The 15633-nt window shown below is 44.2% G+C and overlaps 1 protein-coding gene across 2 annotated transcripts in view; it reads right to left on the bottom strand.

Moving 5' to 3' along the window:
• Positions 1–13345: 13345 nt before the first annotated feature.
• The window catches only part of Rnf145 (ring finger protein 145), a 46795-nt gene continuing 44507 nt past the window's right edge, over positions 13346–15633 (bottom strand). For both annotated transcript variants that reach the window (XM_057775751.1, XM_057775750.1), the window contains exon 11: positions 13346–14957. In XM_057775751.1, the coding sequence (XP_057631734.1) occupies positions 14595–14957 (363 nt within the window). In that variant the 3' untranslated portion in view covers positions 13346–14594. The remainder of the gene's footprint in view (positions 14958–15633) is intronic.

The raw sequence follows: 15633 nt of genomic DNA, 5'->3' as shown, positions 1-15633 counted from the left end.
GTGCCCCTCCCACCTGCTCCTTCCTTTTGTCTTCTCTAAGCCCTAGTGCTGTCCAGGAGTTGTTTCTGCATCACGGATGTGCTCTTATCTGTGACATCCAATGCGGTCACTACTGGGTGCTTTGAAAAAGGGCTAAAGTGCATGAGGAAATGAAGTTTTCATTTCTGAAATGGTATTTAAGTGTTCATATTATTTAGTGGCTGGTATATTGAATGAACAAACATATAGATCCTCCTCAGGGTACTGTTATGCCCTGCCTCAGGCCTCAGGATGTTTCACCCGCTATTCCTGGGTATAAGTGTACTTTTTATTCTTTCCCTAAGGTCCAGACTGAATGTCACTTGCTGTGCCCTTCTATGGGCTGCTAAGACAGAATAGGACAGCATAGAACAGAGTGTTTATAAGTTCTGCTGCGACAAACTTTCAACCAATTATCTCTCATTGGTGCAAATAAAGTTATATATACTTCAAGGCAACAGAACATTAAGTGTACCCTCTAGTTCACACCAACACCGGTGCTTTCACGAGACAGATGAATTAGGTTGGCCAGGCTAGCCTTCAGATGCCCTTGCATCCACAGTAGAAGGCAGCCATAGAGAAGCTTGCAAGTCACAATTTGTTCCACCAACACGTCTGTCTGACTTTTACAGCATTTAAGAATAGCCAACATTTTAAATGGACAAAAAGTATTTCACTAGGCACAAGTATTTCTAACTCCTTAAAAAAGTCCAAACATCAAACCACACTGACCCACATTCATTTCTGCTCAGTAATAACCAGGACAGCCATTCTTATTCTGATGTGATAACCAGCAGCCACACACACCTATTGCCACTAAATGAAAACTCAAGAACAGTAGGCTTTGGGAGCAGCAGTGGGGAGAAGAGACAGGTTCTTGATGAGTAATTTAGGATCCTTCTTTCCTGTTCTCATTTAACTGTGAATTGTTGGGACTGTGAACACTCTGTAAGGGCAGGGAGGAGCTTAATGTTGAACCTCTATCTAGTTCTAATATATGCTGAAGAGATGTCATAGAGACAGGGAGCAAGAAAGCTGACTAGCATTTGTGGAATATTATTTTAAGATGTGTTACATTCTTGGAACATACATCCTGTGGAACGTACATTTTAATGATGCAAAGATGTGTTGCATTCTTTTATGCTGCATTTGTTTAACTCTGTGAAGCTGTGTTACTTTTCCTGCCTGACTGCTTTAATAAAGTTCTGAATGGTCAATAGCAAGGAAGGAGAAAGGACAGGTGGAGCTGGCAGGCAGAGAGAATAAATAGGAGGAATCTGGGAAAAAGGGATTGTGGAGCAAGAAAAGAGGACAGCCAGTCACCCAGATACACAGCAAGCCACGAAATAAGAAGTAAAGAAAGGCATACAGAAATAGGAAAAATTAAAGTCCAGAGGCAAAAGGTGGATGGGGTAATTTAAGTTAAAGGATATCTAGCAACGGCCAAGCTAAGGCTAGGCATTTATAATAATAAAACTCTGTGTGTATTTACTTGGGAACTGGATGGTGGGCCCCCAAAAGAGCAAAGAGCCAAAGAGTCAAGAACAACTACAGGCTCTGGATGAGGTGAGTGCGGGATGGGGGCCACTGGAAGCTATTCTTCTCCAGCACTTTACTGATGAAGGATGCAAATGAGGCACTCTGCTCCAAGGACATGCTATCCTTTGCCTACTATCTCTACTAGATCCAAGAATGAACAAGTCTGAGAAATACATGTAATAACAGGCACGAAAATATAATGGTTAAGAGGTCTCTGAATTCAGACTGTTGAGGTCCAAACACTGACCACTTCATATTTTCATCAAGCCATTGCATTCTTCCATGCCTCCATTTCCACAATGGCAATGCCTACCTCCATGGGTAGTTTTCAGGAGTTTATGAGTAAAGTACAAAGATACTAGTTTGAACTCTCATGCTCTTAGGGAATATCAGGAAAAAAAAATGCATGATTTAGACATACCTGCCAAAGGTTCGGAAAGCACGGACCATTAGCTTGGTTGACCAGAGGATGGGTTAATAAGGAAAGCCTGCAGAAGAGGGGGAGGAGAAAACCAGGGGACTCAGCTCTCTTTAAACACACAATAGTAGTAGCTAGAAAGACAAGGTGATACCGTGAAAACAACTAGGTGCTTGGTGACCCTGAAGTAGTTACTTTTCTTTTGCCATGATAAATACCATGAGGAAAATCAACTTAAAGAAAGAAGGGTTTGTAGTGGTTTATAGTTCCAGAGGAGACGTCCATAATGACCAGGAAGGCATGGCAGAGGAGAGTCCTGAGCAAGTAACTAGCTGACCACGTCTTGATGCACTCAGGAAACAGAGGAGTCTAATTAAAAATGGGATTAAACTATAAACTCTCAAAGCCCACCTCCAGTAACTTACTTCCTCCAACAAGGCTTCCAACCTAAAAGTTCCGTAACCTCCACAGACAGTGCCACCAACTGGGCACCGAGTGTTTAAACACATGAGCCTATGGGGGACATTTCTCATTCAAACAACCACAGATCCACATCTCATATGCTATGCAGAGAAGCTGGGAACCCTTAAAGTCCATGTCCTATAGGAGTGTATTTCTAACAGTACTTTCACATGTAAAATGCTGAGTGATTCTTGGGTTTACTGAACCCAACTGACCGCTCTCCTTAAAGCAGGCTTTATATGCACAGTTGTGACAAAATAGGATATTCGGTTTATTTTAAGAAGGACATGTCTATGCCAACCAGCGGTGACACACACCTTTAATCCCAGCACTTAGGAGGCAGAGGCAAGTGATCTCTGTGAGTTCAAGATCAGTTTGGTATACAGAGGGAGTTCCAGGACAGTAAGGGCAACACAAAGAACCCCTGTCTCAAAAAAGAAAAAAGAAAGAAAGAAAGAAAGAAAGAAAGAAAGAAAGAAAGAAAGAAAGAAAGAAAGAAAGAAAGAAAGAAAGAAAAGGACATCTCTGTGCCATTAAAAATAGTCAAGTCCTTATTCTTACCAGTTAAGACTGCTTCCCATCTTTTTTTTATTTATATAAAAATGTTTTATTGTTGCTGTTTTGTTCAACATTTTCTCTTCTACCCACAGAACCAACTGTACATTGATTAAATATTAGTTATAATTTTTTCCAGCTTCATATTTCCTTGTTTTCTTCACACATGTAAACAAGACTACCAAAAAAAAAAAAAAACCAAACCAAAGCAACAATAACAACAAAACAGTGTCCTAGAAGGCAAGCTCAAAAAATACACACTGAATTTTAAATAACCAAGTAGAAGTTTGGAAGTTTGGCCAGCTGGTCGACCTCCTTCCTTGTCAACACACTTCTTAGCACACGTGGGCTTTTAGATGTCAGGCTCCCACCTGCACCAGCACCAACGGCAACTTCACTGCCATTTGAACTGCACAATATAGATCATCATAACAAACCAAAACTGTAAGCCCCCTTATCTTTCAACTGTGTTTTGTTTTTTTTTTTTTTTGCCGCTGTTGTTAGAGAAGATTTCCAGGGTAACTTAGGAAAGATTTGCAGCTTAAGAAAAATGTTATTTAACAATAGGAGAGGAAAGAGGAATTCATGTTTGTTGGTAGCTTCATACATGCATCTTAGATTGATTGATTGATTAATTTATCCTGAGAAGGAAGCAGTCTTCTATTTTTAAGATTCTTCAACACAGCCTGGACTCCTGGGCTCAAATACTTCCCCTGTTCCTATATTCACACAGTGTGATCTCCTGGTCTCCACTGCACTACGACTCCCACAGATATACAGGAAACTGTTTACATTCTTAACTTCCTATTTGCTAGGCTATGGCTTGCTGTGTATTAAAGTTGATTCTCTACCCAAGCTTTTCTTTACTTCCTGCTTCTTTTCCTTTGATACACAATTCACCAAAAACATGGTCTTAAATTGATAATTCTGAATATTATGATATCCCAGAAATTCCACTTGATCTTTTCACTAAAGTTCACATATAACACCTATAGATTTAATAAAAATTTTCATATTTTTTGAAACAGGTCTCATGTGGCCCAGGCTGGCCTTGAACTTGCTATGTACCTGAGAATGACCTTGACCTCCTGATCTTCTTACCTCCACTTCCTAAACTCTGTAATTACAGGCATGCACTCACACATCTGGTGTCATGGCATGGCTTTGTGAACACGAGGCACGCACTATGCCCAATAGATGCTCTGAACAGGAGGTAATGTTCATGAGCTGGTTTGCTTCTGGAGTGATAGCCATAGCAGAAGAAACACTGGTTTTGAACTCAGGAAGGCTGAGATCCACTTTCTCTCCACTGTACAGCCTTGCACGAGTCCATACTTGGCTCTCTTATGAAACAAGACTATGGCCCTCCATCTCTAAAAGCTGCTCAGCGTTCTTTAGTTCAGTATGATTAGGAGTAAAGGAGCTGCCTTAGTTAGAGCTTCTTTCAACTGCTTCGATGAAACACTATGACCAAAAACCAAACTGGGAAGGAAAGGGTTTATTTGTCTTCCACTTCCATATTAGTTCATCACTTAAGGAAGTCCTGAGAGGAACCCAAACAGGGCAAGAACCTGGAGGTCAGAGCTGATGTAGACACCATGGAGAGGTGCTGCTTACTAGCTTGCTCTGCTTGCTTTCTTATAGAACTCAGGACCGCAAGCCTAGGGTGGCACCAACCATAATGGGCTGGACCCTCCTTCATCAATCCTTAATTAAGAAAATGCCTTACAGGGGCTGAAGAGATGGCTCAGAGGTTGAGTGTATTGACTGCTCTTCCTGAGTTCTATTCCCAACAACCACATGGTGGCTCACAACCATCCATAATGAGATCTGGTACCCTCTTTTGTTCTGTAGGGACACAGGCAGGCAGAACACTGTATACATAATAAATAAATCTTTTAAAAGGTAGCCATGTGGTGGTGGCACATGCCTTTATTTAAAAGAAAGGAAGGAAGGAAGGAAGGGAGGGAGGGAGGGAGGGAGGGAGGGAGGGAGGGAGGGAGGGAGGGAGGAAGGAAGGAAGGAAGGAAGGAAGGAAGAAAGAATTAAGCTAGAGTTTATGGCGGCATTTTCTCACTTGAGCTCCCCTCCTTTCAGATAACTCTAGTTTGTGTGTCAAGCTGACATAAGATCAGCCAGCACAAGGGCTAACAGCAATTTGTCTTCAAATATAGTTTCAGATTTTTCTTGGCATTCAAGCGACCTGAATGGCTGGTAGACTGAGCTGGACCTCACTGTGCTCACAGGCTGGTCAGGGTTTGCTCCTCCATTAGTGAACCCTATCCACCATACTATGCACCAAAATCCTTACCCAGAAATGCTCCTCAGAAACAAATGCCCTCAGGTGTGTCTCTTCTCTAAGAACCATCTTTCGTAAAAGCTGTAGAGATATGGAGAGAGCATCTACTCAGTACCCACTGGTGGGAAACCAACCTTCACCTAAACTTAACCCCTGGAGATGCAAAAAGAACTGGTGGGGCCCAATGGGAAACCTGAGCATTGCTATAAACCAACATTCTCACATTTCCAGAGGGCAGGACCTGGTTATATCCCAAACCTACCAAGTGAGAATGATGGGACCAGGCCCAGATCTGAAAGCCTCATGAGATTGTCAGCTTCCTTCCAACACTCACCAACCACTGAGAAACACTGGTCTGGAACCATGGAATAACTTGGTTTTAACACTGTCATGGTTAATTTTGCTTTTCAATAAACTTCTGAGTGTGTCTGTGACCATATTTCCAGTGAGGTTTCAGAGAGAGAATACCCACCTGGAAGGTGGATGGATCCATTCTGAAGCCTGACTAGAGAGAGAGAAGGAAGCTGAACAGCAGCATCCGCAGTCCTCTGCCTCCGGACTGTGGGTGCAGGGGCCAGATCCTTCACGCCCCTACCACCCTGCTTCTCCACCATGATGGACGCATCTTTTGATGGTAACTCAAAACAGATCCTTCCTTCCTTTAAGAAAAATAACTAAGATACAGAGTGAAACATCAATCCTTTGGCCCTGTGTGGCCATTCCTAACAGCCTCCATATTCCTTGACTTGACATCTGTGGATTTGAGAATCAAAAACAGGAAAAAAAAATTATGTCTATACCGAACATGGACAGACTTTCCCCTCCTCCCTAACCAGCAAGCATAACAACCCTCCCCATAGGATGCCTACAGTATCAAGTGTGTATCAGTAATCTAGTAAGGGCTATGCCCCTCTTCCTGGAGGCTGTGAGTACACAGGTTCCAGATCACTTCATATGAGAGACTTGTTATGATTTTAGTGTTTAAGCATGTCCTGGAACCAATCTCTCAGATACCCAGGGAAGACTGTATTTTAGTCGACACACCTAGCCACTGGCCTGTGGTTTTGTTTTCTGAAGTACCATGAATGAAGGCAAAAAGGACACACATAGATCTCACACTTTTGTAAATGAATACCACATTTCTCCACATTGCTTCTAGGTTTTTAAATCCCACCCATATTTTGATGAATAAGACTCTCCTGGGTCTGGAGAGACAGTTCAATAACTTGCCATACAAGCTTGAGGTTCTGAGTTGAATAACCAGGTAGAAATGTCAGGTGCTCCTAGAAACCCAGACTGGGAGGGGCAGTGGAAAACAATCATATCTCTGGGACTTTCTGACCAGCCATCATAGCCTCATCATCAAGTCCAATGCCAGCAAGAGACTCTGCCAAAGCAAGCAAACACGATGGGGCTAAAGAGATAGCCCCATGAGTAAAGGCACCTGTCTCCAAGCCTGAGTTTAGTCCCCGAGACCCACATAATAGAGAGAACCAAAAGTGTGAAATCTGTATATATTCATCTTTCTTCCATTACAGTAGTTCAGAAAGAAACTCCCACCACCTCTTATGGTATGTGCCTACACACACACAAATAAGTCGATAAAATTCTCTAGATAATATAAGAGCGATGAATATCCCAAGACTAAAAGCATCCACATCCATGTACACACACACACACACACTCGCCACTCACAAACATTTGGAGCATACCTATTCTAAATTTTAACATGGGTACCAGGGACCTTTAGAACTCAGACTTACACAACAATCACATTGCCTACTGAGCCATTTCCCAGACCCACTGCTGTAAGATCTGTGACTGACTGAGATGCTGACCTGGCCCAGTGTGGTGGTTTGAAAGAAAATGGCCCCCATAAGGAGTGGCACTATTAGGAAGTGAGGCTTTGTTGGAAGAAGTGTATGTTGTTGTTTATTTAAAAACAGGAAAGGAGTCACACCATACACAGGGCTCACATGGGAGATTTATTGGACGAGGATAGAGAAGAGGGCAGGGAAGGGGGCAGAGAAGGGGGCAGAGAGGGAGAGCAGAGAGGAGTTCCTGGGGATACGAGTAATAGAAGAGAAAGAGAGAGGTGACAAAGAAAAAAGAGTGAGGGAGAGGAAGTGGGAGAGAAAGGGAGGGATAGGAGGGGAGGGAGGAGAAGGAGAGAGAGAGAGAGAGAGAGAGAGAGAGAGAGAGAGAGAGAGAGAGAGAGAGAGAAGGAAAAAGGGAGAGGAAGGAAGAGAGAAGGAAAGAAAGAGGGAGAGGAAGGGAGAGAGGAAGAGGAGGGGGAGGGAGAGAAGGAAAGAGAGAAGGGGAAGGAGGGAGAGAGGGAGAGAAGGGAAGAGAAAGGGAGAGAGAGGGAGAGAAAGAGGAGAGGAAGGGAGAGAGAGAGGGGAAGTGGGCAAAGCACACCTTTTAAAGGAGCATACTGAATGTGCACAGGAGGTGCCCTTAGTGGCTGCAGCTGAGGTCGTATCCTGTTTTAACCCCAAGGGCAGACCAGTACAGATGCCTGCATACTAAGTGTGTCACCGTGGGCATGGGCTTTAAAGTCTCCTTTGCTCAAGCTACACCCAGTGTGACCCAGTTGCTTCTGCTGCCTGTGGACCAAGACGGAGAACTTTCAACTCTGTCTCCAGCACCATGCCTGCCTGCATGCCTCCACGCCCCTCCATGATGATAATGGACTAAACCTCTGACATTGTAAGCCAGCCCCAATTACATATTTTTCCTTTATAAGAGTTGCTGTGGTCATGGTGTCTCTTCACAGGACTGAAACCCTAACTAAGACACCCGGTGTCCCCCATTCTTCTCTTCCATGTGGACCAATTTGGAAACTCCATCCACTTCACCATTTTCCAATTGCTGCCAGCAAGAATAAGCAAGCTATGCATGCGGCTCTGTGTTAGCCAGGGTGCTCAAGAGGAACAGAACTGATAGCAATACATACATATGAGGTCTACTAGAGTAGCTTACAGGCTGAGGTCCAGCTAGTTCAACCATGGCTGTCTACCAACAGAAGGTCTAGGAGTCCAATTGTTGTTCAGTCCACAAGGCTGGCTGTCTCAGCTGTCTTCGGTAGCTGCTGGAATCCCAAAGAAGTAGGCTCCATGTGGTGAAGGAATGAGCTTGCCAGAGAGAGTGAAGGCAAGTGAAGGGTAAAAGCCTCCGTCTTCCATGTCCTTTCTGTAAACTGCCAGGAGGAGGCATGGCCCAGATTGAAGGTGGGTCTTCCCTGTCTCGAAAGATCCAGATTGAAGGAAAATCACTTACAGGTGTACCCAGCTGCTTGGGTTTTGGTTAATTCCAGGTGTAGTTAAACTAACAACCAAGAATAATACCCACCACAAGTTCCTGCCATTTTTTCATACAGAGATCAAAATCAAGTTTATGTGATGTAGAATCTTGCAATATTTTAAATGGTTGGCAACTAATGACTTTTTTTCAATGTTTGGGATCAGGTCCACGGCCTTGTCCATTCAAGCATTCTATCACTGAAGTACATTCAAAGCCCTCAAATGTCTGTTTGTTTGGCTGGTTTAATATCTTAAAATGGGAGCTGGCGAGATGGCTCAATGGTTAAGAGCACATACTGCTCTTGCAGAGGGCCAGAATTTGCTCCCCAATACTCAGGATGCTCACTTCTGCTTGTAACTCCAGCTCTATACCTCTAGTCTACACACACACACACACACACACACGAGATAAAGAAACACACAATTCAAAAGAAACACACAATTAAAAAATAACTTAAAATGCCCTATTGAAACCAACAAAGGAGAGTAGAATTCACCAGCTGATGCTGACCTTAAGTCCGACACGGAGTTTAGAAGCTGAAATCAGTTAAGACATCAAACATCACCCACAGGAACAAGCCCCTCTAGTTGACATGCAATGATATACTCTGCTTGCAGAACACAGCGTTTTGTGCCACGTGTAAGTTCATTTGCTCCCTCAGGTGATGGTGCAGAGCGTAGACCCTTAGCTAATGTTTGACACAGTGCATTAAAAATTCATGAAGCTCCTTAGTCACCAGTGAAGAGTTAAAATGCAAATGGACAAAAGCCAAATGCTGCCTCAGTGACTTTTTTCCTAGCAAGCCGAAGTCCAGGAAAACAAGTTCCAAGGACCACGCAGAGGAGACACAGGGAAAGGCAGGCTCTTGCCTCTCTACAGGTGCTTCAACTTGCCCAGGTAGCCTCCCACAGTCTGAGAGCAGTAGGGAGCAGCAAAGGGAACCATCGGGGCCCATGCCACTCAGAGCCCTCAGAACCGACTCCAGCTTGGCATGTTTTCATCTGGAAAATAACAGGGTCTCGAAGAACCTTAATAGGTTCCCCAACTTTTTCTTTCCTTACCTAAGAATATACAAAATAGAAGAGAGAAGCGGGCATTACTTATACTAATTAACAATAGAAACACAATGGGCCAGCCAAGGTTCACCAGAACTAGATGAGAACACCTGTGACCTGAATGTAGGACGATGGGGCTGGAGAGGGGAGTCATACCTGTGTTGTTGAGTCTACAAGTCTGATGGATTCAAATGTCATGATGGCGGAGAGCCGGAATGTTGCAGATGCGTAGGCAAAATTATCTCAGGCTATGTGGTCCGCTCAGTGGGCTTATTGCCCACTTGTGTCTGATCTCACAGCCTCCTAGCAGGTGAAATCTCTAGAAGGTAATCTCGGCAGACCACCATCTTCTACCACCCTCAAAGTTACAAATATCATCAATGCCTAAACCTGCAACAGGGATCACCCTGCTTCACTGCAAACCACCCACCCGAATGATGTTCCTACCATTGTAGTTGGGAAACGGCTTGGTTATGCCTTTCCTTTGTTCTGGGGCTATAAAGAGCTCATATGGCCACTTCCATGGTGGACATGTGGCCTGAACCCACATTCCAAGGCTACCCTCACCCCTGTTTGGCTCCATATAAACTCTGAATTTTTAAGTTCACTAATTTCAAATTTCTATGCATTTGGTCACATTCATATCCTCTTGCCCAGATCCACCTCCACCCCTTACCATTCCCCCAATTTCATGTCTTTAAAAATTAATAGCCCGTTGAGTCTACACCCTAGGGTATGAGGTCCATCTGCTGGAGCAGAGCATGACGTACTGGGGCCACACTCTTTTAAAAGCAAACTGACTTCCCCACTAGTCCTCAGAAACTCACAGCTTCCTATAACAAATCAGCTATGGGTCAGGGTTTGGGAATTCTTCCCTTTCTGTGCTGGAATGGTGACTGGCTCGATCTTGTGCATGTCATGACCAGAAGGAAGTGTTTCACTCCAATTCAGAATGAACTCATTTTCTTAGCATAAGAGCTGCATTTTGCACCCACACCCCGGGAGGAAAATAAATAGGACTGTGATACGCCATGCCCGCCAAGATTTACTATCCCCACCAAAAGGCCAACTTTCTAAAACGGTGCCTTGTACACATTGTGCAGCCAAACACAGAACGCACTGTAGGAGAGAGAAAAAACGATGCTGAGTGACCAAGGGACTAAAAGAAGTTCCATAATTTGCATTGCGTATTTATAGCTGCGCTCTAACCAAGTCTTACCCATAAACACGTAAACCCGGTTCTGATGTGCCAAGCTCCGTCTCTAAGGACAAAGCAGGGAAGAAACAGCTCAGCCCTAACTGACGCATCACAAAAGTGTGTGGCGTGTATGTCAATTCCGGAAGCCCAGGAAGGGTAGTAGACTTCTTAAAACAGAGGATCACCCTTGGGTGGGGAGGCATGCTTATTGGTAGGGGTGAGTTGTTAACATCAGACATGAAACGAATCCGGAGAATTCCTAAACGAGGCCATGTGTGAGTTTTATTCTATTAATGCGCTACTTTCCAAACAAGCAGTATGTAAAAGCAGGAAAATGTTTATACATGCAACACAGAAGGTGTCTTTAAAAACATGCCCCGCTCCAGCGGAAGACTGCACATTCAAGAATATATGGAATATATGGGTGGCACAGATTGATTTTGAAGGATTTCCTTTTTTTTTTTTTTTTTGGCAAAAAGTTGGGTAGATAGAGGAGGGTTGGATCTGGGAAGAGTTGGGGGAAGGGTGCATATGATCAAAATACATTGTATGAAACTGAGACTCCTGAAGAGCACATACATACACATATAATCTCCAAACCACGTGGTGGGGGTGAGGAGGAGAACCCCAAACTCAAACCAGGGGCTAGAAGCCGGACCCTGCAGTTCCTGCCCTGACTTTGTGACTTTAAAACAAGTTTTAGAAAACGAAAAACAACACAAAGTGGAAATTCATGCTGCGAACTAGCATAAGAATTTATAACAGTGAGCAATGAATTTAAGGTCCACCTTCATAATTGATGAAAAAACTTAAGTTTGTGAGCATACTGATCACAAGTGACATTAAGTACTATCTGTAACACAGAACACCGCATGGCCAGGGACAATAGAATTGATTACTTTAAGTACAACTTTAGATAAATTTTATTTTCTCATTTTTCCCCCTTAACTAGATGGTTAAATTTTAGTAGGTCTTCATCCTGAGTCAAGTGTGCTATGATATGGTATTATAAAAAATGACTAGGAGGCTGGCAAGATGGCTGCTGAGGTGGGGGTGGGAAGACACACTTGCCACTAAGTCTGCCAACTTGAGTTCAATTCCTGAGTCCCACCTTGTAAGAGAGAACTGACTCCTACAGGCTGTCCTCTGAATCCCCACATTTGGGCTGGGTGCATGCATGTGAGTGTGCATACACATGCGTGCGTGCACGCGCGAGCACACACACACACACAAATGTAAGTAACTTTAAAAACAAGGGAGGGTAAGAGGGTTCAATAGGTGATATCATTTGCAGCCATGCCTAACAACCTGAGCTCAGTTCCCATAACCTACAAGGTGGAGAGGGCTGGCAGTGTTGAGTTCTCTGACATACTACCCCAGTGTTTCAGAACAGGGAGCACTAAGTCGAGGTTCCCAATGGTCTGAAGGAGTCAGAAGGAAACACCAAACTTTTAAAAATCATGTACTAATAAAATTAGTTGTCCCACTGAGTGCTGGCAAGTGAGAGCATCTCTGCCCAGGCCTCGGAAGACATCTTTAGGATGTCAGTCACTGCTATGAGCTTTCGGTAAGAGGTTTCAGCAAGTTGTCCAAAAAAAAAACAAAACAAAAACAAAAACAAAAAATACACCCCAAAACACCAAAACACCTACCTACTTCTTCAACAGTAACTTCACTGCCACTAGGGGGAGCCATTTGCTTCGCTTTCTAACAGGCTCTCTAAAGATGGGAGAAACTAAATGTATCTGCCTAGAAAGACCTGGGAAATCTCGAGTTCATTTCCTGGCTCCACAGCTGACTCGGTAGTTCTGGCGCCATGAAGAGAAAGGGTGTCTTTTGTCGGGGTTGTCAGGTTGTTTTCTTGTTTTTGCAAAAGCTCCCAGGCATTTCTGGGATGCTACCACCAGGGTTCAAGAGTCCCATCACTGAAGAGGGGGCAGGAAGCATGCGTGCACCCAAGGGTGAGGAGGAGTCTTGGGAAATGTAGTCTGCTGGACGTGATGTGGTCGCTGTACTCATGAACCTCACTATGGTTCTGGTCACCTGCACAAGATGAAGCCAGCAAAATTAGCCGCCATCAACAGGCAGGGCTAATTAGACTCAGTGGGTTACAGGGACCAAGAGAAAGAGAACATGAAGCTGGGGCATGCTGGGAGTGCCGGGGACGTGGGAGGTGGGGTGCGTACACTGATCAAGGTACACTGTTTGAATGTATGGAATTCAAAGAATAATTAAAGATGTGATATTAAAACTATGTCACTGGTCACTGCTTTAACCCCGGCACTCGGGAGGCAGAGGCAGGAGGATCTTTCTGCGCCCAAGGGCAGACAATTCTATATATCAAGGCCTAGGCCGCCAAGGATACACACGAGGAGCTGTCTGAAGTCAACCAACCAACTGTGCCTCCTCAAGGCCAATGCACTGTGGTGAGGGAGTTCAGAGGAGAAACCCATGGAAGGGATAGCACAGCACAGCACAGGAACACAACACGATTATCTTCAAATTTAAATTTATTAAGACATTCAGCTATGTCTGTCAGTTTACATCCAAATTTGCTACTAAAAAAAAAGAAAAAGAAAACCACATCCCACATTAGGAATACCAAGTCTGAAATACACTTTTTTTTGAGCCAAGCTTATTGTATAAATAAATGACTAGTTTTCTTTTCATATCAAAATCCCATAAAAAAATGACATCCCCCCTCCCCAGTTCTACCTGTAGCCATGATGAATGTAAAAATTTAAATATGACACATCCTTGTCAAAGAAAGGGTGCAAAGTCTATTCACAGCTTCAAAAGTGGCATTTGCAGGGTGGGATCATACAGTTAGGTACTCATTCCCCAAGTGCAAACATTGCCAGAATTTAACACTGCTTTTGATTCAGTTGCGAGAATGAAACATTACACAGGATTGAACAGTACACCAGGGCCTTCATCAGTGCCCTAAAGCTCCTCCCACTTTGGCCTCCCTTTTTAAAGTGGACTCCAAAGTGTTCATTAGAGTTTTAGTTTACCTCACACAGCCAACAAAGTATACGATATATTAACAAAAGGTCCATATACATCAAAATATGAAGACTCCAGCATCAAGTCCAAGGGTCTCAGGTGACATGAATGTCCCCCAAACGGCCCAGTGCCCACCCACCCCTTCTCTGAAGCACATGGTGACAGGTGCATGCCTCCATCTTAGATTGCAGTCAATGCTTCTACATCTTTGATTCCATTTGTGGTGCTGTAGAAAACGACAAAATCACCTGGTGGTTCCAATCAACTGAGGGGAAGGGGAGCAGAGAAAAGGGCTGGTTGCTACCCATACTTTATAATCAGAGTGATCCTGTCCCATGGGAAAGGAAAAGCCAGTTCCACCTCTGCCTGTATCTTCCCATGCTGACCTCCAGATCTTTGTCCTCATGGCCTCTTCCAAAAACTCAAACCTGATTTCATTATCCCTCGCAAATCAGGGGCCACTCCTGAAGTTGCTGAGATTGAATTTTCTTGGCAAACCTCCACAAAACATCAGCATAGAACATATAAATACATTTTGATTAGTGTACATTGCAAAATTTCTCCTACAACATGAAGTGGGCTGGAAAGCAGGTGTTGTCCACCGAGTACCCCTGGAACAGATCCTTGGAATGTCAGGGCCCTGCCTCATCCTCTCCTAATCCACTCCTCAGATCTGAGCGTGAGCTCCACCTTGGGCGGCCCTTCTCCACGGTGCAGAGCTCCAAGCCTGCTGCTTCTCCTCTAGGCGGACTCAACAGGACACGCTCCACCTTTTATACTTGGAGGATCCTCTCTGGGGTCAACAGCCTCTTCCTGACTAGCCGAGCTTCTGCTGTGTTCACTACTGTCCCCAGAACCTTCCTGTGTTCCAGTCCCTGGCGGGCGCTCATGATCAGGGGGTTCAGGACCTTCCTGAAGTACAATGTTCTGCTCAGCCCCTGCAGGAGGGTGTGGAACCGGTTCCGTTCCCAGTCCTGGGAGCTGGGAGGAGTTTTTGAGGTGGCAGTGACACAGAGGGCAAGTATCCTGGACATACAGCCATTTCTTAAGACATCCTGCATGGAAGAAATGGCTGCAAGGCGTGATCACGGCTGATTTCATGTCCTAAAAGAGAGGTTGAAAGAGGCACCTCAGAAAAGTCAACCACTTAACCTTTAGGATGCTACTCCAAGCGCCCTGACTCCAGCATCTCTTTGAAGTGCAAACAGAAACCCTGCAGCCCAGGCCTTGGAGCCACTGACATCACTAATAAAGCTGCTGCCCTTGTCCAGTATGTAAGAGCCACTGTGGACACTACATCAAAAGGGAGCAAAACCCAAAGTGAAGAAGGAACTGTCTTCTAAACGAGAGACACAAGGTTACACTACACAGTACAAAGATGCGAGCCACTGGGGTAAGACAAAAATAATTACAGCCTTGGAAAAAATCTAACACAGGCAGGACTTTTTCCACGATTATGCACCAATGCAGCTAGAGACTATTCCATGAGGAGACTATGCAAGGAGACAAAATTCAGCCATGGAACACCAGAGAGTTGGCAAGGAAGTGGCAACTGTGTTAGGGCCAATGCACAGACATTTAAAAATCACTCTGTGTAAACCAGCACTTCTCAAGAATTCCATTCTATTCTTGGGCTATACCAGACCTACTAAGTTAGAAAATCTGAACCAGGATCCATAAATCTATACTTTGAACAAGGCCCTCATATGACTTACAGGTACTCAAGATTAACAATCATAGAAACGAATGAATGGTGACACCCTCTTTTAATATTAATATT

The sequence above is a fragment of the Chionomys nivalis genome, chromosome 7, assembly GCF_950005125.1.
Source record: "Chionomys nivalis chromosome 7, mChiNiv1.1, whole genome shotgun sequence".
In the NCBI taxonomy this organism is placed as follows: Eukaryota; Metazoa; Chordata; class Mammalia; order Rodentia; family Cricetidae; genus Chionomys; species Chionomys nivalis.
This window is presented reverse-complemented; position numbering and strand designations above follow the sequence as displayed.